Source organism: Musca vetustissima, unplaced genomic scaffold (assembly GCF_032173495.1).
Source record: "Musca vetustissima isolate MV318-11 ecotype Yass unplaced genomic scaffold, APGP_CSIRO_Mvet_v1 utg22725, whole genome shotgun sequence".
In the NCBI taxonomy this organism is placed as follows: Eukaryota; Metazoa; Arthropoda; class Insecta; order Diptera; family Muscidae; genus Musca; species Musca vetustissima.
In genome coordinates this window covers 37,646-63,768 of record NW_026876172.1, presented here as the reverse complement: position 1 = coordinate 63,768, position 26,123 = coordinate 37,646, and the positions used below count along the sequence as shown (strand labels likewise).

At 36.8% G+C, this 26,123-nt stretch overlaps 1 protein-coding gene across 1 annotated transcript; it reads right to left on the bottom strand.

Annotated features, from left to right (window-relative positions):
• Nucleotides 1-429: 429 nt before the first annotated feature.
• On the bottom strand, nucleotides 430-16,405 carry LOC133338652 (LIM domain-containing protein A). Its single transcript, XM_061546819.1, has 8 exons — nucleotides 16,234-16,405; nucleotides 5,265-5,420; nucleotides 4,272-5,025; nucleotides 3,938-4,156; nucleotides 3,597-3,866; nucleotides 2,401-3,536; nucleotides 635-842; nucleotides 430-567 (listed from the first exon to the last, which is right to left on the bottom strand). Exons 1-8 carry the CDS (start codon nucleotides 16,312-16,314, stop codon nucleotides 518-520), a joined length of 2,874 nt encoding a protein of 957 aa, XP_061402803.1. The 5' UTR covers nucleotides 16,315-16,405; the 3' UTR covers nucleotides 430-517.
• Nucleotides 16,406-26,123: the final 9,718 nt, after the last annotated feature.

The window sequence follows — 26,123 nt, the reverse complement described above, 5'->3', positions numbered from 1 at the left end:
TGAAAATGATTATAGAACTTTGGTTTTGATGGCAACTGATGAATAAAAATCGGAACTTCAACTTCAAATATTTTGTCAAGTGCAATCAGTATATTGAAAAATAGTGTTTTAAATTTTGTTTTTTTTTACTTTTGGACTTTACCATTTCTTTTTTATATATCTTGTTTCTCCTTTCTTCATTTTTTAATTTATATTTATAAACATTTGAACATGTTTTTCTTTGTATTTTCATATATACGAATCATTTCGTTTAACAGGCTTCTAAAAAATATTTGTTTTTTTTTTGTTTGTTTGTGTTTATATATAAAACTAAATAAATATTAATAATTTATCATAATAGTAATTTTAATAATAATAATAAATAGTCTAATTATATTTATAATTATTATAATTTAATTTAGTATTATTTTCTTACAGTTGCTGTTGTTGTTAGTATTATTGTTTGTTGTTGTTGTTTGTCAGTTGTCTGTTGATTGCAGTTCTAGTAGGGCATATAAAACGTTTGCTGCATTTATAATCATGTAACATAGTCACGACTTGTCACATATTCATCGCTATAACGGCCAGCTGTCAAAAAATTTTGTTTTTTTTGTGGATTTAGAAAACTCAAAATTAGTTTTATCGAAATACTCACAGTCTTCCATTAGTATAACCGGTGTGGCTTCCGGATTTGTGCTTGTCAGTGTGTGGGACATCATATTGAAATCATCTTCCATGGAGAGAAACGATGAGTTCCAACGTGATCTCGGTGTTGTGCGATGTGATGAAACGCCTGTTGTCGATGAATATAGGCTAAGATTTGTTGGACTAATAACACCCGACATGGTTGTATAACCCAAGAGCTAGAATTTAAATACAATGCAATATTTAAAGTTAAAAAAATAACTAATAAACTGATGTCGGATTTTTTTTTATGGAAAAAAAATTTCTCAACCTGAGGACTGAGTATTTTCTATGACAAAAATAACTCATAACAGATATTTTTCTATAGAAAAATATCTATTGGGATTATTTTTCTATAAAAAACAATAGAAAGAAATACCGCATAAATAATAGTACGTTTACATTTAACCGGATTTCGTTAACCCAGTGGGTTTCAATTGTCATTTCCTTTGCATATACGTCAAATAAATCCTCATAAAGTAGGTTAACCCGGTAAAAAGTTCTAATGTACAAGGAGTTTAAGGGTCTGATTTTTTATAAAAAACATATTTTTTGACATTAAAATGGATTTTGGGAAAATGCTTTCAAATAAAGAAAAAAACTAAAGATATTCTTTCTTGAAACTAAAATCGATAACTTTTAAGTTATTTTCTTCAAGAACCGCAGTTGTCGCATGTAGATCCGTAGTGCGTATGATTAATACAAATTATTGGGTGGCATGTCCAACCGTAGTGCGTATGACTAATACAGATTATTATGTTGTATGATTGTTTAGCTTATAACTTTTTTAAAACTTAACAAGGAATTGTTATTTTGATGGCAAACAAAAGACAAAATTTACGTTTCTTATATACAAATATTCCATTATTTAAATTTGACAGAAAAATATATAATAACTGAGGTCTGATTTTTTCTATAGAAAAAACTAACGATTTTTTTTTCTTGAAACAAAATTCGATAACTTTTAAATTAATTTCTTCCAGAACCGTAGTGCGTATGACTAATAAAAATATTGGGTTGTATGTAGAACCATAGTGCGTATGATTGATAAGAATTATATAGAACCGTGGTGCGTATGACTAATTAAAATATTTTTTTTTGTATGACTGTTTAGCGTATAACTTTTTGAACAATTAACAAGGAATTGTGATTTTGATCGAAAAAGAAGGATACGATTTACGGTTCTTGTTATTTTGATGGCAAAAGATAGATAAAATGTACGGTTCTTATATACAAATATTCTATTATTTAAATTTGACAGAAAAATATATAATCACTTAGGTCTGATTTTTTCTATAGAAAAAACTAAAGATTTTTTTGAAACTAAATTCGAAAACTTATAAATTAATTTCTTCCAGAACCGAAGTGCGTATGACTAATAAAAAATATTGGGTTGTATGTAGAACCACAGTGCGTATTACTGATAAAAATTATGTAGTACCGTGGTGCGTATGACTAATAAAAAAATTTTGTTTTGTATGACTGTTTAGCATATAACTTTTTGAACAATTAACAATTTATCGTTAACTAAGACCTGATTTCTATAGAAAAAATATCACCACTAATGGAGGCCTGACGGGGCATCGGTTAAACCTTTCTAGTACCCCACCCACAAAGGCACAACATTTTTAATATTTGCACGTCTCGTATTAAAATTCGAATGAAAATTTGAATTGAACCCATCTTTGCCCTGCACAATTGTTTTAATTTCTATTTTGAATAAGTTCTCCATCTTACCGGTGTTGTCTGTGTATGGAAATGATTAAAGTATTCACGACCATTTGTATTCGGATATGGCTGGGCCGAGATGCGTGTCAGTGCCGATGTTGGTGTTGATACCGCCACAGCTGATGCCGATGATGTCGGCGAGGTTTTACATCGTGCCACATCTATAATGTGTGAATGCGGCGATTGTGTGGGTGCTGGAGGCGGTGAGGCTGCTGCTGTCGAGGCCACCACCAAATCTGATGAATTATTGTTAGCGGTAGTGCCCACAGTTATTGTGGTATTGGAAGCCGTTGTATCTTGGGCGGAACTGGTAGAGTTGGCGGTTGTGTTGGTAAGTTTCGAAGACATTGAACTGAGACCACTGCTGGATGTGTGATCTATGGTTGTGTGCTGTTGCGGCTGCTGTTGATGATGTTGTTGTGGTTGCGCCTGCTGCTGCTGACCATGTTGAGCATGGTGATGATGATGGTGGTGGTGATGTGGATGATGCTGCAAACTCTGATGACTGTGATGATGACGCGGCGAATCACCAGCCGAGGATACACTCGTCAGTGGTGGTGGAGATATGGCGGTTGAGGTTGGCGGGGATGACACCATGGTGAGGTCCCCCGTTGAACGTATAATGGCCACCGGTCGTGCCATAGGCGGTAGTGGAGGTGGTGGCAACATGGTGCTGTATTGCTGGTAATGAGCTGCAGCTGCAGCAGCCGATACGGCCGAAATTTTGGGACCACGACCCACAGCGGCGGCGGCAGCAGCATGCTGCAATTGAAAATGGGAAGACGTTTGATGGTGATGCACATGCAGATCGGAAGGATCTCCAGCATTGGCTGGATGTATACCCCCAGTATCCTGGCATACGTAGGCCACAAATTCCGACATATCCTGGCCATGCTGTACCAATTCTGTGGCATATTTGGGAGTGGCGGAGGCCTGATGCAGCTGATGTTGGTGGTGGTGGTGTTGATGATGCTGCTGCTGTTGATGATGATGGTGATGCTGTTGTTGTTGCTGCTGCTGTTGGTGATGGGCATCATCCGAAGATTCATTGGGATTTGAACCGGGACTGTTCTGCTGGGGATAATAAAGGGCTGGGCTCACCGAATTTGGCACCAGTGATGAGCTAACATTGTGCTGCATTAGAACTAGAAGTGAAGATAAAATAGAGTTTATTTATTTATATGAAGTTAATTAAATTACTGTACCTTCTCCCGGTCGCATCTGACCCATGCTCAATAACACTCGATTGCTGGTCGGTGTGTATCTTTGTAAAGCTGGATCTTCGGCATTGCTGGCCGAGGAAGTTCCTGCTCCGCCATTACTGCCATTGTCTTCATTTTGCCTTAATATCACAGAGAAACTGCTGCCATCCTGAGGCGAACCATTGGGATCACTTTTACAAGTGGCAGCGGAAGAGGCCCTCAGAAGTGATGAATTCGAAAGATGCATGCTGCTGCGTGGATCCACAAAGTCAACTAAAAACAAAAAAGAAGAACACATCACATCACTATAGAGTCCCATTCAGCTATACATTTACCACACTTACTACTATAACCCGAAGGCAATACCATGGAAGCACTGACCGATGAACGACCATCCGCTGAGGTCACCATACCGGCACTGTTCACCCCACCGACTACCGATCCCAGTGGAGCAGCCGCAGCTGACATTTGATATGTATTGCACTCATAGGCAGCCGCCGGATGCTCCAATTTAATCGAACTAGCCTGGATGAGATCATTGGTGGTTTCTTCCAAAATGGAAGCTACAACGAAAGAATTGTTACGCTCTTAAGTTTAAATAATTTCAGTGATCAGCCAGTGGCGAGAATTAAAATTAGACTAGCATTTCCCAAAAACAAAAGTAGAACAAGCAATTACCTTTTGACAGCTTCCAAAGTTCCTTGGAAGAGAATACACCAGTGGCCAAAATTATATCATTACACACAACACCATTGTAAGGATTGTGACTGTAGCCTGCAAATGGTGTGTTGTCTACATCTGAATTGTTAGTGTCCTTGATACAAGAAAACTTCACATGATCCTCTTCATCCTGCCGATACATACCTTTGTGCTTGCGCTCATCTTCTAGCCGTTTCTTATTGTCTGTGGCGTTATTTGGGTTGTTGTTGTTGCTGTTGGTATTGTTATTGTTGTTGTTGCTGGCATTGTGCTCGCTGCCGCCACTGTACAACATCAGCGATGGTGTGGAAGGGGTACCCGGTGGCGGTGATGTGGGCGAAGGACTACTCAGTGGATCGTGGGTATTTATGAAATTGGCCAAATACAAATCCAATTCCCTCACCGACACGTTAATGTGATACGGATTGACACATAGAGCCGGGTGTATACATTCAGGACTTTTTTCCAGGCGTTCTCCATCTGTGCTCTCCAGCGGAATGGCCTTGAACAGAATGACCATAACCAGATCTAGACGCCATACCTTGTCGGCCTGACGCAGACAATCGATGCGTCGCATTTTGCCCTTTTGATCGGGATTGGAGAGGACACATATCGATTTGCGTTTACCCGTTATGGATTGTACGAAATCTTCACGGCATTCTTGGGTTATGTCTTTGCGTAGTTTGCCCAGCAAGCGGGATGCCCATTTTTGTTTGACTTCGGCTTTTTCGTTCTGGGGGGAGAAATGGGGAATAAGAAAATGTTTCAGTTATGAGGTATTATTGTTGAGGTAGTTTTTTTTGAATAGAAATAGGGAAAATCGGACAAAGTTATGAGGCATTTTTGTATAAAGTAGTCTTCAGTTATTAAGATTTTTTTATGGAAAAATCTATTCTCTGCATTGAGGAAATAATGACCTCAGAATTGGTTTCTTTTTGAAGCCTTTTTTGTCCAAACCGAAAAGTTTCTTACCTGTAGCTCATCCTTACAGTGTCTCTCCTCCTCCAGGGACATACGCTTCTCATGTTTCTTGTAGTATTTTCGCTTGGCCGCTTGCAGATTAAACCATGAATACGAAAATGATTTGACATACGGCAACAGGGCTTCAATGAACGGATGAAACTCATCCTGAATATTCAGAAGAAGGAGAACAAAACAAACAAAGTTATATATTAAAATCTATTGGCGAGTCCAGTAGTAGAATGACAAGAAAACACCGATTAAGAAAATATAAAGAAAAAACCACTAGAATACGAATACGATATGGCAGAAAATGTACGATTATAAATAGACAAATAGGATTATTAAATATATGGTAGTATGTAGAAAGATTTTTTATATATGTATATAGACACACAGATAAATGTAAATATATATTTATATGTAAAGAAACATATGTAGGTATGAATGTTTAGAAATCAAATGCATTTCACGATCAATTTGTTTTGGGGGGTTGCAGTATATTATTTATTTTTTTTTTGGTTTTATTATTTTCAACATCGAGATTTGAAAGGAAAAATATAAACGTTGATTTTCATTGCAAAATTTGCAAAATCGAATTGAGAGTGAGACAGAGAGAAATACAGAGAATATAACTACTTATGGGGAAGAGTGATAGAAAAAACACACATTGAGTTTCGTTTTCAAATTTTCAGATCACAGGCCAGGTTTACAACATCGAATGAAACGTAGGCTTACAGTTAGACACATAACAAACGTAAAAACACCGATAAAACATTTACAATAAATAAATACAATTAAAAAAATGAACAAAAACTTTTACATATTTAAACATTTAATGGAAAGGAGTAGCTAATCACATCAATAATTAAAAACATTTGTGTTGTAACTTTGTTAGATGTTGTAAATGTATGTGTGTGGTTATATTTGTTAGTTAGTATAAAGGGTAATTTGTTGTGAAACATTTATTTAGTGCTAGTATAACTTGTTGACATATCACTTCAAAATATTTGTTTTTTATGTCATTATTGAAGGGTTGTTTATTTCGTGGTTTCAAAAGTACGGGACTATGATTTGACATTTGTCCAACTAAATGTTGCCGAAGACCCGAATGTGCCGCTCATAAAAATTATGACTGTACATAATGGCGTTTTTTTGTATTTAGATCTACGCCTACATCCATACAAATTCAATCTCACAGAAAAACAGAAGCCAACTTGATCAATCACAACATCGTTAATACGTGGAATGGATGCTTGAACAACAGGCGTTGGACGTAAATTTTTCAAAAGTTTCTTCAACGATGAAACCATTTTTCGATTCGTTGCATATGTTAAATTGTCATAATTGGGGTTCTGAGAATTCTCAACTAATTGGAGAAAGACCGTTACATTTTTACGTTTACGGAAACAGAGCTGAATGCTAAAGGACGCGCCCACAGGTTGCCGATAGTGGAAAGCCCAATATTATTCATTGTGTAGCTGTGAATATATATAAACAGTCGCGGCCAACCAGCGGGTCCTGAGTGAGAGTCTCGGAGAAAATGGCAGAGTGCCGAGTGTTTACTGTTTGCACTATCCTTCGGCGGTACAGCACTATCCTTCGGGAGTGTGTTGTTGATAGGTGGAGGACAAGGTGGACGAACAGTGACAAAGGAAGGGTGTAGTACGAATTTATTCGTGAAGCAACGTTCGTAGTGGACCGACCAGACTTTCGCTTCGGCTTAAGTACTGGTTTCTTACTGACGGGGCATGGTTCTCTCAATGCGTTTCTGCATAAAAGAGGCCTTTCCCAGACGGATTTATATGGGTGCGGGATGACTGAGGACTGGAAGCATATACTGACGGAATGCTGTTACTATGATGACATTAGAGATTTAGCAAGTATGGGTATATCGAATGGAGGGGCGGGGTGGGATTTCAGTAGGGCTCTTGAAGACGATCGGACCTTTAATTGTTTAAGTAGTTTTGCTCGTGAAGCATTTAGGAGAAGGACAGTTCTTAGTGGAGGTGGTCCTTGCGCATAGTCCCCTTGCAGTTGGGTTTGGTCGGTTACACCGGGTGGTAGTGGGTTGGTGCACCGGGTGGCGGTGGGTGATGGTGCGGTCCTTGGGCCCTTTGTGCAGTCCGTGAGGACAGCATGTTAATTGTTTTTGTTATGTGCGTTTGTTCGACGTCGCCACTACCTGTGACAGGGTCTTCCTTGTCACTTGCGGTTTTTTTATGCTGTAGTTCATTTTGTTTTGGGTTACCAGCCCGGACTTGCGTCGAACTGGGAGAGGCTTCGGTCTCGAGCCTGAGCGGAGGTTTTCCGTACCGCGGGTGTCAGTTGCCCCTGGATCTGTTGATCCAGCCTGAAAGTTGGTGTGGCCCCCTGGGGAGTTTCGCGGGGGCTGTGGTTTCGCCCTTCACCAAGGGGGAGAGTATGCCTTCTGCATGCTCTCCGATTGGTACAGCACTTCGGTGCTGGCGCGCTGGTGGGCGCATATCCGCCTGTGGCTCAGCCACTGTGAGGTAGGCCAACAGGCAGGTACTCACACAAAGTAATTCAAGATACTGTTTGCAGTCAGGGTCCTAACTATATTCGAACGGAGCCTTTTTGATACCTGGACGTCTCAACAAGTTTTTTCAGGTCTAATAGGAGGCTATGCCTTGGCTGACCTCAAGTCCTCACTTCAAAAAACTTTATATGGAGCCGACTTTTAAAACAGACCCCCCTCACTTCAAAATGTTATGAAATGCGATTTTTCGACTGATGTTGGTGTGATAGCTTTGGCACCTTCAGTCTGGAATTTTTCACTTTCGACGATGTCAACACAAGCTGGGTGAGGCATACGGATCTTATTGAGGAAATCGTTTCCTTCCACTTTAGTCAGGAGAGTATCCCGACTCATCTCTGGGATAACTAACCTTGACAGACGAGGAAGACGCTATGGATAACACTGTGATTAGCACAATGGCTATTTGTAGGAGTCATTAGACTCGGTTTATCGGACGGGAGGGATAATCTATTACCGACAAGAAATTCCTTTAGATTAAGAGCAATCACAAATTCATTCGGAAGTTCTCTCGAAACCATCCCTCGAATGACATTGCGAGGGACTGCTTAATTGAAAGAATTCGTACGGAGTGTGTGGAATCAATCATCCCAGTAGCCCCTTAAAAGTAGGAGAAGACTTTGGGTAGTCTGAGTACAACCAGGACGATGCTGGCTGGGATTTCTGATCACTCTGCACCCTCCAAGGGATCTCTGAGTGTTGAGAATTCTCTGACACCATCCTCCACCGCGAAACAGGGCAATGTAGTTTCAAAGTCTGAATCTGGAACACAGCCTATGGCAGTAAAGAGATGAGCAGCATCGTGCTGCAAAGAGACCCTCGCAGTCCTTAGAGCAATGGAGAATCCAGCCAAAAGCGTTTAGAGTGAGGTGAAAGACAAGCCCGTCGTCTCGAAGCAGGAAGTCCAGAAACCGACACCAGCTGATCTGCCATTGGCGAACATGGATCGTCGACAGATACATAAAGGACCTTTTGCTTAAGGATCACCTTATGCAAAAAGAACTAAGGAGTCCTTGGACTTTTTAAGAGCTTAATTAACAACTTTGATCCATTTTGGGAGCCTTTGCGGTCTACAAGATTCCGAGTGGGATGGTGACCTCAGTGTGGATCCCACCACCACTTATGGGACTGGTGAAATGCTGAGGTTAGTTGAAAAGCAGAACGACGGATTTCACTTGAGCAAATGGACGATTTTCACCTAATTTGAAAAGAACGGCGGTCTTGTGAGAAGATTGTCTCAGTGGGAATAAAGGTGGCGTTATATCTTCGAAATCGACAACTGCCAATTTGGAGCATTATGGTCATATGATAACGTTGACACGTTTTCTTGTTTCCACTGATCTCCCTTTGACATATGTGTGCTGTTGTATCTAAAGACTGTACCATTCATCGTTTAAAGTAGAAATAATTTAAAGCTTATTCGTCGAAAGTGGTCTGACTCATTTTGTAATATAGCTGGGAAGACGCTACCTGCTTCAATTGCTTTGTAGGGGGACATACTCTCGATATTCCTGAAATACCTCCCATTTTTTGAGATTAATTGTTAATCACTTTGAACATGGTAATGCCCTTAGATCATGGACGGCTCAGAAATTAGCCACAATGGTTTTTTATGTACAGTCAAGTATAAGCGTACTTGACAAACACCTATTATTGGGGGCGAACTGTTGTATGGGGGCTACACCAAAACGTGGACCGATATATTCCATACCAACAATTTCAGTACTGTATCTTAAAAAATAAGCGTTCTCTACCGTATTTTCAACAGACAGACGTGGGCAGACATACGCATAAATCGACACATAATGTAATTCTGATTAAGAATATATATACTTTTGGGGTCTCTGGTAAATATTTCGAGGTGTTGCAAACGGAATGACAAATTTAATATACACCCCACCTTATGGTGGAGGCTATAAAAAGAGACAGCTTAAATATTGTAAAAAAGGACCAGTTTCTACCTGAATATATGTATATTTTCTGATAAACCAATGTTTTGTCGGGTTCCTGCAAGTTACATATAGTCGTATTTGACTGGGTATAATTTATATTAAGCTGCCCTTATTTTGATAAAATTTTTAACCAATAATTATTATTTCATTTTCACAAATTTCTTGTTAACACTTTTTTTCATTTTTCTGTCAATGACCTGATTTTGTTGTAACACAGAAACGCGGACCCCTCTCCCCTATATTCGATTAGACATTGATCAATCATTGACTGACTGACTATCTGACAATCAATGACATTCGTCACGATTAACGAACTTTCCAAAATGCATAGCTCCGACAATGTTTTTTTTTTCTATGCAAAAAATTTAACGATGATATTTAGTTTTTCGTTTCGTTTAAAATTGTCTTGCAGTTTTTGTGCAATTTCGTAAAATTAGTATGCATTTGTTCACCTACTTTGGTGAAATCATGATGGAAAATACGCCGCTCAACAATAAAAAAAAAGAAAAATACCGAACAAAAATGAAAAACAAATTCCAAACTAACCAAATGTTTGCCACCAGCGAAAGATTTGTTTTGCATTACGCGAATAACTCTTTTAGTGCGAAATGCATAGCCACAAAACTGACCTACCAACATGTGTTGGTAGTCAACATATGTCGTCTGTGCCTCTATGCCCTGAAACGCTTCCTAATTGGTATGCAAAGCGTGTAAATATGGTGAGTACGCATCAAGAATTAAAACGTTTTAGAAATAGAAGACCATAAGTTGTAGATGATGACGACGATGGCGGTGATGATGATGATGATGAAGAAGAAGAAATAGTGGCAATTAAATACAATGGCCTGCTAAAGGCAAGGCTTTATATGACAACTCATTCCAACATTGGGTCATTGTACCTCTGTAATTTGTTTAGAAGTGAAATTTTTATAAGCGGCAAGTATAGTTTCAGGCTATGATAGTATTTATCTAAAATTGTAAACAATCCTATTTTGAACATCGAAATGTAGAAATAACTTTATGTTAGAAGTTGACGGCACATATCATGGAATGGAAATGGCACGGAAATGCTGAAAAAGGGGCGGGCCGATATGACAAAATATTCCGCTATATTGATCATTTTATTTTTTTATCATCTTAAAATCTGACATGGAAACTTATAACCATTCTGTTCACACGAATTGCAGTTACTTCGTTTCGAAAATAAAATATGAGGACTATGGTATAACATGGATTAAATATGCGGTCCTTTATCCACTTAGAATGCGAAATGCCACATTTAAGAAAGAGTAAATTCAGATCTTCAAAATAAGACAATACCGATGACCGTACGTAAAAATAGGGTTGAGGAATTTGGCTAAAACTTCTAAATGTCATTATATGGAGTATATATCATATTTTCAATGGTAAAGCTTGAATCAAATTTAAAATTCCTATTGGGGATAAAAGACTTGGTGAGTATATAAAAACCCCTGAAGGGCCGACCATACGATACCCTACACAACTACCACAGAACTCTATCTTTCTGCGGATTTTTATTGCGCGATTAAAGGTCAACAGCGCCTCTTCCTATTTTCCGAATATTACCAATATTCAGTACAGCCCTTTTAATTACTTGTCCATACTCCCTTCAGCGTGGGTTGTTTTGTGATGTTTGGCTTATAATTGTAGCATATATATATATATATATATATATATATATCAAATCGAAAAAAGTTTTCGGTTCACTTCATCCCAAAATTATTATCTGATCATCACCGAAAATTATAGGCGTTGTCCTTGAACATAACTGGAACCTCATGGAACATTTCAAAGCGATCAGCGCTATATTTCCGCCCTCCAGTGTGATAATGGTTTATTAAATAATATCTGAATACATAAGTACCTGTAAATATTTACGTGTAACTCCCACCTCCGAGTACATACGACAGCATAATTGGTATCAATTTAAAGGCCAACCACTCCTCTTGGATATACTATCAATTTCTCGGCTCTATATCCTTCAGGAGTATATATATACGCTATAGAATACAGATTTTGTCATTTTTCACACAAAAGTCAGGGTCCATTTGACCCGCTAAATATTGACCGATCTTTATCAAAACAGACATGCTTATTCTTTGGCCCAATCCCCTTCTCCATGTAAAAATTCAAGATGTTTGGGCCATAATTGCGGCGACAAAAATTAACTATTTGGTCCATTTCATCCTCTAAATATTAACCGATCTTTTTTAAAAACATAAGCGGTCTTCATTGGGCCGAACCCATCCTACATGCAAAATTTCGTGAAGATTTGTCTATAACTGTGGCCTGCATCGTGTTTACAAATTATAATGGACAGACGGACAGTTCGGTTGGAAAATGTGTCCAAAAGCCCTATACTGCCGAATACTAGGGAGTATCGTTATATTAATAATTAATAGTTTTTATACGAATTCAATGAGAACCCAAAATACCAAATTACAGCCAATTCTACTGAAAAACATGTCCAAAATTCCGAATATTAGGGTTTACCGTTATATGGAGGCTACACCAAAACGTGGACCGATATATGCCATTTACAATACCAAACAACTCAGGAGTACTAGCAACGTTTGTGCAAAATTTTAATGCTATATCTAAACCAGTAAGCAGAGCAATATAGTCGGACGGGGCCGACCATACGATACCCTACACAACTGCAACGGAACTTTAACTTTCCGCTGGTGTTTATTCCGAGCCTGGACAATATTTCGTGATATTTGCACATTCTTGCCCCATTAGAGGTCACCGAAAATTATAGGCGTTGTCTTGACCATAACTGGAATTGTATTGACCATAACTGGAATCTAATGGAAAATTTCAAAGCAGTCAGCGCTATAATTCCGCCCTCTAGTGTGGTAATGGGTTTCTAAATAATATCTCAGTACGTAAGCACCCGTAAATATTTATGTGTACTGACTAAATACTGACCGATCTTCATCAAAACAGGCATACTTATTCTTTGGCCCGATCCCCTTCTCCATGCAAAAATTCGCGGTGTTTGGGCCATAATTACGGCCTCTGGAACGACCAGAAAAACCGACACAAAAATAAAGTTTTTGGTCCATTTCATCCCCTAAATATTAACCGATCTTTTTCAAAAGCAATAGGGGTCTTCATTGGCCAGAACCCATCCTACATGCAAAATTTGAAGACGTGAAGATTGGTCCATAACTGTGGCCTTTATCGTGTTTACAAATTATAATGGACAGACGGACGGATGGACACACATGTCTAGATCGACTCAGCTAGTCGAGATATGACGATCGGTATACTTAAAGGTGGGTCTAGGACCAATATTTCGCGGCGTTACAAACTTTTGGGGCTGCACAAAGCTTTAATACCTTGACAACATAGTTGTGTAGGGTATAAATATTGTGATGTCTATCATGATTTTAACAGACAGGCGGGCATGCGTAAATCGACATAGAATGCGTAAATCGACATTCTGATTACGAATATATATACTTTGTGGGGTCTCCGGTGAATATTTCGAGGTGTTGTAAATGACAAATTTAATATACAAAAGAATGCGAATATTAATAATTTTTGGTACGGAGATTTGTTATCAAATACGAATACAAAATATCAAATTACATCGAGTTCGGTTAAAAAACGCACTCAAAAATCCCAAAATTAAGGTTATGGGGCTACCCAAAAAATTTGACCCATATTGACGACAATTCAATCGAAAAACTTTCCCAAAATCCTCAAGATTCAGATGTTTGCGGATATTGTTATATGGATGCTATCCTGAAAACATGTCCAGACTCCTTATTTCGGGTTATTAGAATAAGAACAATATTAATATTTTTTGGGGAATTACAGTGAATTCGGTTGAAAACCGGTATAAAATCCCAAAATGTCGAAATTTTTTAAAGGGTACCGTTATATGAAGGCTGTCGGAGAAATGTGAACCAATATTGACATTTTTATGAAAAATCGTAAATTTTTTTACCACAAATAGTATTAGCATGTAGCATTATCTTGTAATGATTTTAAAATAATTCATTATAGTTTTAAGTGTTCGTTATAATTATTTTTGTTAAAACATCATTAATAGAAGAAATATGAAGTCTCAATAAATCATATAGCATCGGAAATGAGACAAAATTAATATACCCTCCATACTATGGGGGAGGGTAAAAATATAAATCGTTATTGATCCTCGTAGTCACTGACAAATTTTTCACATAGTCTTTGCGAACATTTTGTAGTAAATGTCTTTGTTTTGACATAATCCCCTAAACATGTATCATCCTATGTTAAGTATTTTGATAGTTCTACTCTAATTTTCCTGGCTCAGCAGGTTTAATATTGATCAATATTTCGGTATATGTAGAACATCCACATAAAGGTTTAGTTTTGCATGATAGCTGTGTAGGTTCAAAATAAAGTATTAAACTAAAATATTGACCATTTGTGGGGAAAGTACCAGAAGAAGTAAACCAATGGGTCCCATCTTCGGTTCAAATCGGACATTCCATTCGCCTGACATTGGATTTATTAATATTGAAAATTTTGTCCATTTGTGGGGGAGGAGTCGACTAATGAGTTTCATCTTCAGACCTGACATAGGCTTAGTAAGATAGTAGGTTGTACAAAGTTTGGTTCATATCGGATTGAACTAAGTTTGGGAGAAATATTACGATGTCCATAGTTTCATTGAAATAGTATTAAATAAAATATATTAAATAAAAAATTAATTTTTGAAGCCCTTTAATGAAAAAATTTAATATGATAGATAATATGATCCTACAATCCAGTTCATTTCATCTGTCCTCACAACATTTAGAAGAAATATGCCTTGGGGAAGAACTGCAAGTCAGATAACAAATATTAAAAGAAAAAAACAATGTTGTGCGTTTCTATTTTTTTCTTTATGGTTAAACTAAAGGTAATAACAAACAAATCTAGACATCCATTAAAAAACCGAACGGAAAAAACACATCGAAAACTATGCTCGAAAGAAAAAAAAAACAACAAAACAGAAAAGAAAAATAAAAACAACAACAATAACTAAACTAAAATCAAAACAAACCGATATTAGTTGATGAATGGTTTAGGCATCAGACCAAACAGCCAAAAAGGGGGTCACACTAACACCAATAGATATATATTTTGACTAGACACACATACTCACAAATGCATACATTCAGCGATTGGCATATGGGCAGACTGACAGTCAGACAGACAGAGAGACAGTTATTGACTATACACACAGACAGAGAGATACAAGAACAAAAATACAAAACATTAAAATTAACAAAAACAACATCAATAAAACAACAATAACAACAACGAAAAAATTATAACGGGGTTTATTAAGGACATTTAGTATGAATGAATAAACGAACGAACGATGATGATACACACACATACATACAAACACAATATATAAATGATGTGAATATGAGAGAGAGTTAGAGAGAGAGAGAGAAAGGGGAACTGTTATGTTGTGACGTGAATAAGTGTAAACAAATTGTTAGTGTATTGGGTGCAAGAGACAATTTAAGTGAGAGAAAGAGAGAGCGAGAATTAAAACAGGAAACGGAAATAACAAAAAATATGAAAGAAAAAACAAATACACCAGAAAAAAGAAGTTTAGTTTTTGTTATTGTTGTTAGAGGGCACACACAAGAACCAAATAAAAGAACATCCATACAGAACAAACCAAAACTGATGAGGGTAAAGAAACAAGAAGAAGAAGAAGAGGGGGAAACAAATGTACAACAACATTAAAGGAATAATAATAACAATAAAACAACACACACAGAGAGATTTGTTAGTAACATTTGTTGTATTAGTAGTAGTAGAGTAGTAGTTGTTGTTGAACTTTTTGGTAATTACTTAGTTAACGGATACACAAGTTGGGTTTCCGAATATTCGGTTCGGTTTTTTTTTGTTTTTCTTTTTTGTTTCTGTTCTTTTGTACGTTCAGTTCACTTCATTACAACTGACGTACAGACGGCAAAACAGACAACGTGGTCGATGGGGGAATGTTGGGGGAAGACACACACACAGAAGAGGGAAACCCAATGGAGAAATGGAAATCAATTTGTTTGTCTGTTAGCTTTGAGCCTGTGTTAGCTAGCCTTTGTACGTTTTTTTTGTTTGGTTTGGTTCGTTTAAAAAACACAATTTGGCTAAATGGAAATGTTGATCAGATCCTCTTTTTTGCGGTCCAAAAATATGCAGAATTTCGATGATGTTTTTTTCTGGGTTTCTTTTTTTTTTGTTTGACGTTGTAAAATGTAAGGAAAAATGATTGGCTTTTAGCTTTTTGAATGTTGTTAGTCGGTGGTTTTGTGAATTATTTTTTTTTGAGATTGGTTAGCTTGTGGCATGGCATGGCATGGCGGGGCAAATTAGTTCATTTTTTGAGGGAGATAGAAAGAAGTTTCTTTCGTATTTGCATTATAAAAACTGATACCACGTATAAGTTCAGCACCTGTCCTGAGGATGATGTTTGGAGGTAGGAATTAACGTCCGTCTCGATCATACAGCTACGCAGTGAATCAGGTATAAACATGCCTTGTTGAAAAAGGCTCTTTGAATGTGGCTCGTGGTTGTTGTTGTTGTTGCTGCTGTTGCGGTTGCTCTAGTTGATGGTAATGTTTGTCTTTTGTAGAGTTGTGTTGTTTTTTTACAGTTTGTCGTTGTATGCTGGTTTATTTGTATTTTTTATAGTTGTTGTTAATTATCCTTGGAAGACGTTAAGTTTTATTTTATGTTGAGCTTTAGTATTTTTCATTGCTTTAATAAGTTTGTAGTGCTGTCTGAATAATTTTTTCGGAATTATTGAAGACATCGAATTGAATCTGTAAGGAAGAAAAATAATATGGTTAAAATTTTTTAGAATTAAAGAAAATGTAGATACAATTTGCAAAAGATCACAACTGTTGCATAAACGTCCGTTCAATATGGTATTGTACTAAATTATATAATTTATTTTTTTAAAACAAATCGTACTGGTATTTGAAAAAGTGAACGTTTACTAAAATAAAGTACGCATTCAAAATACATACAATTTTTACAATTATGTGTTTCACCTGACAAGAATCCGACATACCACAACTTTCACATTTTCAATCAGTGAGGTAAATTCAAAAGCCAATCTTGTCTCTGACAAAGGTTTTGAGTGGGTACAAGTCACAATCAGATCAAACCAATACCAGAGAATTATGCAGCTCTGATAAAAAAAAACTAAAAAGTATAAATATTCCTATATGGTGATACTGATCTCGATTTCAACTTCGCTGATGAACCATTTAATGACTCTATTGCTGTAGAGTGTCGATGTAAGCCAAGACCAATAAAATTCAGGATAGTACATATTAGTAAAATGCTCTGATAAAAATAATGTAAAATCGTTGGACTTTTTAAAGAGAAACCCAGGTTCCTTTAAGTTTTTTATCCTAATATAGCATCAAAAGGTACATAAATGCTATACAAACGACTTAAAGTAAGTCGTCTTCAAAAATAAGCAAAAGTCCAATAATTATTTTTATGTGCCTTTTAATGTGCCTTCCTCTACCCTACATAATATTATATACATATGCACAAAGACCTAATGCCCTGTACCAAAGTGAGGTGAAGCTTATACAAATTGTTCTCCTCAACACTATATAGAAATTCCGTAGTTCCATGGAAAACCAAAATAGCACATAAAAGCCAGGATAAGTGCAACTCCGACTGACTATTTTTTTATACTCCACCATAAGGTTGAGTGAATATTAAATTTGTCATTGCATTAAAATTCGTCGATTTATGAGATCGCAATATTTGAGATAAAGTTTTGAAATTTGGCTCTGGCATTGCTATTACTCCTAGGATAGCTCGTATTGTAAAAGAGGTATATCGGTCCAGGGGATTTTCAACACGTTTTTCAACCGAATAGACTGTAATTTGCTATGTTTGATTCTCATTGGGTGCCAAATCTTCCTACCGAAAATTATCAATATTGGTCCACTTTAGCGGGTGGCCACCATATGTTGGCGGTTTTAGACACGTTTTTCACAGAATCAGCTATAATTTTGTATATTTGCTATCAGAAAATCTACTTACGAAAAATTATAAATATTGGCATATATTTCGGGGTAGCCCCCATATAACGGTACCCCCAATATTCGGTATTTTGATGGTTTTGGGCACATGTTTCTACCTTATTTTGGGTTGTGGTATGGAAGTAGGTTAGGTTACGTTGAAAAGAGGGGTGGATGATTCCACCATATGTTCAACATGAGAAGGACACACATAAGCCATTTAAGGTCTGTTGTGCGCTCTATAAATGTGGAGAATGTCAAGAATTAGTGAAAGTTTATATTAAAAACATTTGAGTTTGATTTCACTATTAATCTTGGAATTCCGTGTTTTTTTTTTGTGAACTCCTTCAATCTTCTCCATTCACACCCCTCAGATCGGTTAGTCCGTGAAGAGTGTCATTTCCCAAGAATTGTCTCCGAAGGCATGTAAATGCCGAATTTTCTTATAGAAGTGGCTAAAACTTGACATACGGATATATATTCCGAGCCAATATTTCGCGATAGTTGCACTCTCTTGACAGATTATAGGTCAAAAGCTTCACTCCAAATCTTGTTTTGCCGAGGCGAGTATTTACGCTATAAAATAAAAGTTCTGTCACTTTAAGTTTATCTAAACAGTCGTTCTAAGTATTTGATCTTATCCTCTTCTCCGTGTAAAATGTGTGAGGTTCTGCATATAATAATGGCCTCTTGAGCCATTAGACAATACGACAAAAATAAAGTTTTCAGTTCATTGCACCCCCTAAATATGAGCTCAACATCACCGAAAACTTCATGTAAAATTTTAAAGCGATCAGCCTGACATTTCCGCCCTCTAGTTGGGTAATAGTAATACTAAATAAAATCAAAACACATAGACACTTTAAAATATTTACGTATAACTCCCACAACCGATTACATACAACTACATAATGGTATCAATTTAAAGGTTAAACACCCCTCTTGGATATACTATCAATTTTTCGGGTCTATGTCCTTCAGAAATAAATATATACTCCCCAGAATACAAATTTTGTAATTTTTCAGACAATAGACCCGTTACATATTGACTGATCTCCATCAAAACAGTAATGCTTATTCTATGGCCAGACTCTTTACTATGTGTAAAATTTCGTGGTGTTCGGGCCATACAAGGGATGCTCATATGTACAATATCCTTTAGATATAATAGACATAACATCTTGGAGGCCAAATGAAATGGAAACGGACGAAATTAACTGCATGAAATACATTGATATTTGAACTAAATTAAAACTGCCCATACACATACCAATGTGAAATTTATGAAAAATTTAATGTCAATCATCGAGGAAAATACATATAAGATCTATATATAAATGGACGTGTATGAGCAACCGTGGCATCCACCATTTGGTATGCTGCAACACAGTGCGCTACTCAAAATTTATAACGACAGAAAATCTAATACACGTTATTCATTTTGATGAAATCGGGTGAAAATATATATGGAAGCTATATCTAAACCTGACCCGCTGCTAAATTTCGTGAATATAGAACAAACATAGACTCCTCTATGCATATTCTCAAAAGGAATTATGGGTCTATCTCGATTCCTTTTACCTGTTACAAACATATGGAGAAAGACATAATACCCTGTACCACAGTGTGTTGAAGGATATAATACAGTTTTTGGTCCATTTCCTCCCCTAAATATAAACGAATCATTTCCAAAAACGATAGGGGTCTTCTTTGGCCTGTTTCATGTTTACAAATTATGCTAGACAGACGGACGGACGAGATATGACGATCGATATACTTAAAGGTGGGTTTAGGACCAATATTTCGCGGCGTTACAAACCATTCGGTTTCCAACTAGTGTGTCTGTAATTTGGAACACTATTTTTTCGGAGCATGAACTACCTACAATCACATAACAGTCCCCAGATAAATATCCCGATCGACTTAAAGAATTTTGAATTTATCCACGTGGTGGAGGGTATCAAAATTTAAAAGATAATCTACCTAAAACAATTATAATAATTTCGTTTATTAGGGACTAACATTTTGTAGCCCTAGACAAAATTTAAATATATATTTCTTTAATGTATATTCTTTTGAGTATCTACATCTAGCTTAGATCCGTATAGACTAATGTACAAAAACCCCGTGCTATTTTTGGATAGTCCTAATTTGGCATTTCAGGGCAAAGGCATTTATGCTTATAATTTTTGAGGTTAATGTTTTGAGCCTCAAATTACAAATCCCGGCTAATTTGGGAGTTTTTATTATCCTTATATTCTTGATGGGTAATATGGTGGCTCTATCAAACCATGTCCCTATATTGGAACATTTCTGCAAATATGGTTTGTGATCCTGTGAAGTTTCAGATTTCTAATATTACAAATTTTTTCTGTGGTACAATTTTTAATACGATCTTCCAAAAATCAGAGGTTCATAGTCGAGTTATAAATCAACACTGTCATACATGCAATATGTCAATATACTAGTTTCAGTCGTTTTGTCTGGGCGTTGATGTTCAGTCATTTCTAATAATACTCACCAAAAACAGTCGAATTTGTAAGCGAATGCAATTATGGAAGAACACAGAAGTCGACAGGAAGTTAGAGAAAACGATGACTCCTTCATGGAAGTTTTGATACTGCCAATAGACTTGATGAAACACTTAATATTAGTAGTGTATGTGAGTGTGTGCTCGCGCAATTATCTTTTAAGCAGACGACCAAAATTGCATCATTGGATTAATAAATGATTTGAAATTAGGTGGCAACATCATCGGCATCGGGACAACATTATCAACTTTAATGAGCATTCGTCTGGTGGTGGTCTATAGCAGTGTGTGAATTCTTATTGTTGTTGTTGCTGCTGCTCTTCTTCTAGGCGCTATTATTTTTTGGCTGCTGGTTGTTTGCTTTGCTCTCCTTCTTTGCTACTTTGTTCTTGGAAAATTTATGCACAAGTATTTGTTGACAAGTCAGCTTGAATTTGTTTTTGTGTGTATGTGTATGAGTGAAGATTCAAGTGTATTTGTTGATTTATATTTGTTTTGATTATTGTAATTGTTGTTGGTGTTGTTATCGTTGCTGCTGCAGTTGTTATTTGTTATTATATTGGATTTTTTTTGTTATTTTAATTTTTGTTGTTGTGTTTTATCAGCCATTTTTTATAGGAACTCAACGAATATCGAACATTTTGCTTTGTTATTTTCTTCTTGTTGTTATTATTATTTTTGTGTGTTTTTTTTTTTGTTAATAAAAAATATATATTTATTGTTATTGTCTTTTATTGTTGTTGTGCATTAAACATTTTCATTAGCTGCTGCAGAAATGAAAGTAGAGAAATAAAATAAATGAAAACACCAATCACTGCGGAGGGATTTATTAACACACACACACGCTTTTGTAATTAATTCATTATCATTGAATTGTTATATTTTTGGGTAAATATTTATTCCTTTTAATTGTTTGTTTTTTGTAATTATGCGTTCATAAATTTCATGCGACTTTTTTCAATGCAAAAGTTACATTTATATAGGGAGGTTCTCCATTTTTATACACTCCACCATAGTATGGACGGTATATTAATTTTGTCATTCCGTTTGTAACTCAGCGAAATATTCATTTCCGACCCTATAAAGTATATACATTCTTGATCAGGGTAAAATTCTAAGACGATCTAGCCATGTCTGTCAGTCTGTTGTAATCACGCTATATTCTGAAGGAATTGAGATAGGGTGCTGACATTTGGAATAGGTTTATCTTTTGTTTGCAGGCAAGTTCGAAGATGGGGTATATCGGTCCAAGTCTAGGCATAGTTCCCATATAACGGTACCCCAAATTTTCCGTATTTTGGGGTTTTTGAGCGCGTTTTTCTACCGAATTCGCTGCAATTTGGTATTTTATAGTCGTATATGGTAACAAATCTCCTCACCAAAAATTATTAATATTTGCCCCCTTTTTGGGGTAGACCCCATATAACCCCCTTTTTATACCCTTCACCACACTGTGGTACAGGGTATTATGTCTTTGTGCATATGTTTGTAACAGGCAAAAGGAAACATGATAGAGACATGGTTCCTTTTGAGAATATGCATAGAATCGCTTTCTGAGTCGATTTATGCATATCCGTCCGTCTGTTCGTCCGACTTCCCGTCTGTAGATGTTAAATTGTAAACAAAGTACAGGTCGCATTTATGATCCGATTTGGATGAAATTTGCCACAAGTCACTTATTTGGCCCAAGGATGAACCCTATTAAAATTGGGAAAAATCGGTTCAGATTTAGATATAGCTCCCATATATAGTTTCGTCCGATTTAGGGTGAATAGTGCACCCTATGTATCATTCGATTTGCACGAAATTTGGGTACTGAATTGGGTCCAGAATGATGTGTGCTAAGTTTCGTGAAAATCGGTTCAGATTTAGATATAGATCCAATATATACTTTCGTCCGGTTTAATGTAAATTGTGCACTAAAGACCCATAGCTAGGCTGATTGGCAAAACGTACTGAAATTAATATAAATAAATCTCCGGCAAGTTTCCTTGAAATCAGTACAGATTTAGATATAGCATAGCTTCCATATATAATTTCGACCATAGATTGCAGAATGACATGTGTAAGGATTGATGTTAGTCGGTTTACTTATAGATAAAGATCGCATTTTTAAGTTCGTTCATGTCAATGTTCCCTCGAAAAGACGACATCTGTAATATGTAGAATATCCCAAAAGTGGTGAAGGGTATCATATAGTCGGCCCAGTCCAACTTTACTTTGCTTACCAGTTTATATTAAAATAGTTATCTAATTTGTTCCGCGTTTTGGGTTTGGTTCTAAGAGTCTGTTATTTCACCTGCGGAGGATATTGAGATAACAAGCTAGAACGTAAGGTTCGATAATAAACTATATAAGAACTATAACCCGCATTTAGGCCTAGCCCCTGTGTGGGAGGTACCAGAAGTAGTGGACCGATATTTCCAATCTTCGAATTTGAACAAAGTTTGGATGAAATCAAAATTTTCTGAAACAAATGTGGTCCAAAGAAACATGGGGTCCAGAACCAATATTTCCATGAGGCACATTTTCACTGTCAAAGGTTATACACCCTCATCAGCCACAAGGCTGAAGGTATAATTATCCATTAAAAATTTCTGAAATTTGTATTATGGTTTACATAATCGGTTTGTAGAAATGTCGGTATAGGTCCACTTTTTGATATTTTCCCTATATTTTCATTTCAAGTATCTGTCGGTATATCTATGGTGGAGGGTATCCAAAGTTCAGCTCGGCCGAACTTAACGCTTTTTCACTTATTTATTTTAAAAATGTCCCCATTTTTTGCCAATTTCGGTAGAAGCTACATACGTTCCTGAAAACTTTAAACGCGTTTTCTCGAAAAGGTGTTTATACCCTTTACCACACTGTGTACGCAAAAGGAAACGAAATCTATCCATAGGTACTTTGTCATATATGGCACCAAATTGAACCTGGAATGGCGTATGATAATTTTTGTTAAAAACAGGCCCCTTGAGTTGTCCTACTATTGTCTTCCTTGTGAACTCCATATTTCCGTTTAGAACAACTATAACGTTTGAAACCCGCCTTCAGTTAAGACCCCATAGGAGGGACATTAGATTTCCCCTTGTGATGTACTCTATTCTACAATATGCCTAATACGGCATTTACATTAGAACTTTTTACCGGGTTAACCTACTTTATGAGGATCTATTTGGCATATATTCCAAGGAAATGAAAATTTAAACCCACAGGGTTAAATAAATCCGGTTCAATGTAAACGACCTTTAAGGTAGTGGATTAATACCATTTTCAATATTATGAAATTTTTAGTCATATTTTCCCACCGAAGTGACTGCAAGGCAAGTTGCCTATGAGGGTTCTTGGAGGGATAAAAAAACTCCTGACAGAAAATATGTAATGTAGTTCCATTATTATTGTCCCCATAAACATTTTCGACTGATTTTCTTGTGAGTCAGTGTAAAACCTGTAGGCAAAAAAACATGCCATAAATTTTATACAGGGTTATCCATTACGTGATTTCAAGAGTATGAGACTGAAATTCGACATTTGCCTAATTCGTCCGACATTTGACGAAAATCGATAGCTTACTTATTTCTCAAGGCATGAATATTATCTAAATCTACTACAAAATTGGTAGTAGATTTAGCCACTATGCAAGCAATTGACAAAATTGTAAAGAAATTTGAAAAAAAAACTGGAGCGGTTACAAATATTGTAAGGCCTGTGCATCATCGTTTCGTTGAAAATATCGCTGCTGTAAGTGAAAGTGTTGCCGAAGACCGGAATATGTCAATTCCTTGTCGTTCTCAAGAATTAGGACTGTCTTACGCAGATTATGACATTTATATGTACGCCTACATCTATATAAAGTCCAGTTCACGCAAAAACTGAAACCGGCTGACTATTCAAAATCTTCTTAAGCACATTTCTCACTCGGTAGGTATTAACATACCCATAAAAAGATTATGTGGTTCGTTCTGGTAGAAACGACTGTCACCGTCAATTCGGAGAGGTGTGCTTTTAAAGAATACGACTTGGAGAATATGTGCTTTCAAGAAGACGGTGTCACATGCCACACAACTCGTGCGAATGTGGCTTTATTACAGGATACATTTCCTGGCCGCGTAATTTCTCGTCGTGGAGATATCATGCGAGGTACCAGAAGGGTCTCATCTTCGGACTTGGTCTAGAATTGGTAAAGATAATACGTTGTACAAAGTTTGGTTGAAATCGGATAGATCATTCGCCTGATATTAAATTAATGAATATTGTAAATTTTAGTCGGTCGAATACACTACACAACTACTACGAAACATTAATATTCTGCTAAAACTATATTCAGTGCCTGGGCAATATTTCGCGACCTGACCGATTAGAGGTCAACAGTTACTCTTTCTTATACTGGCATCTTTCCGAATATTTTTCTAATTAGTTGGCCAGATCCCTAACCCATTGGTGTTGCGATGTTTGGCTTATTATTGTGGCCTAACAACACAAAATTAAGTTTTTCGTCCATTTTAGTCCCTATATCATCTGATCATATCCGAAAATTATAGGTGTCGTCCTTGACCATAATCGGAACTTGGTGTAGAATTTCAAATCGATCAGCGAAATATGGCCTGTATCTTGTTTACAATGGACACAATGTCTATATCGACTCAGCTAGTCGAGATATAACGATCCGTATACTAAAAATTGGGTCGAGGATCAATATTTCGCGGCGTTACAAACTCTTGGGGCTGCACAAGGCTATAATGCACTGACAACATAGTTGTTTTTAGCGGACCACCCATTCAAAAAACATATTGTGTTTTTTTTTATTTAATTCGAAGTCGCATACTATAAACTCGAAAGCTGTTCATGATTCTAAGTCCGCTTTGAATGATATACGACAGATAGTTGGTTTATGTTGGATTCCAGGACATAGTGACATTGAAGGGAATGAGATAGCCGACGAGCTTGCACGAGGGGGCTCACAGTCGCCCAATCTTGGCAGAATCCGTGCGTTCCACTGCGAGGTAGTCGGTAACAGATGCCTAAGGGAACCTGCTTGCAAATCTCAAAATCTATCTGGCCTGAATTCTCTCGTAAAAGAACGTCTTCGCTGCTGACACACAACAAGAGGGAGATCAAAATCGTTGTGGGGATCATAACAGGTCACTGCAAAATTAGATCTCTCACTTCGAAGTGGGACTTCAGTGGAGAGGATTACCGTCGTCTATCTGAGGACGAAGAAGAACTGTAAACAATTGAACGCATCCTCTGTAAGTTTCCATCGCTGTTTAGCAGAAGACGTAAACAGTTTGAAAGATATGAAATTTATAATCTAGTCTTCTTCTCCAAAATAGACCCAAACCAGATCCTAGGCTTTGTCAAAAATTTTACATTGCTAAAATAGCCTCTCTTCCGCTCTTCTTCTCTCACTATATTTTCTCCCTACTCCTCCACTCTGGACATCACAATGGACAGAGTCTCTGAGTGGACGGTTGTTATCAACAACCGTACATCCTTAACCTAACCTAACCACAAGACGAAATTTATTGACATTCAAATAATTTACAAAAATTCGTGTCTTCCCAAGAATAGGATTCTTCCACCTATAGAATAACTTCAACGGTTCTTCATTCCAGTAACGTGGATTTCATTCTACAGATTACTCTAAAATGTTTAAAACACTTGAAGGTTTCCGGCATCAATTTATAGAAGGCCTGTAGAGGGTCTGATTTATACAGAAGACTCCTCAAAATCCCCTCGAAGCTTCAATGTGATATTCTTATATTT

Excerpts from the sequence above, each read along its gene's own strand:
- LOC133338652 (XM_061546819.1), bottom strand. The coding sequence starts at position 16,314 with ATGTTTATACCTGATTCACTGCGTAGCTGTATGATCGAGACGGACGTT. Across the intron at positions 5,421-16,233 it reads AAACATCATCCTCAGGACAG|GATGAGTTTCATCCGTTCAT; the intron begins GTGCTGAACTTA and ends CTGAATATTCAG. Across the intron at positions 843-2,400 it reads TCCATACACAGACAACACCG|CTCTTGGGTTATACAACCAT; the intron begins GTAAGATGGAGA and ends TTTAAATTCTAG.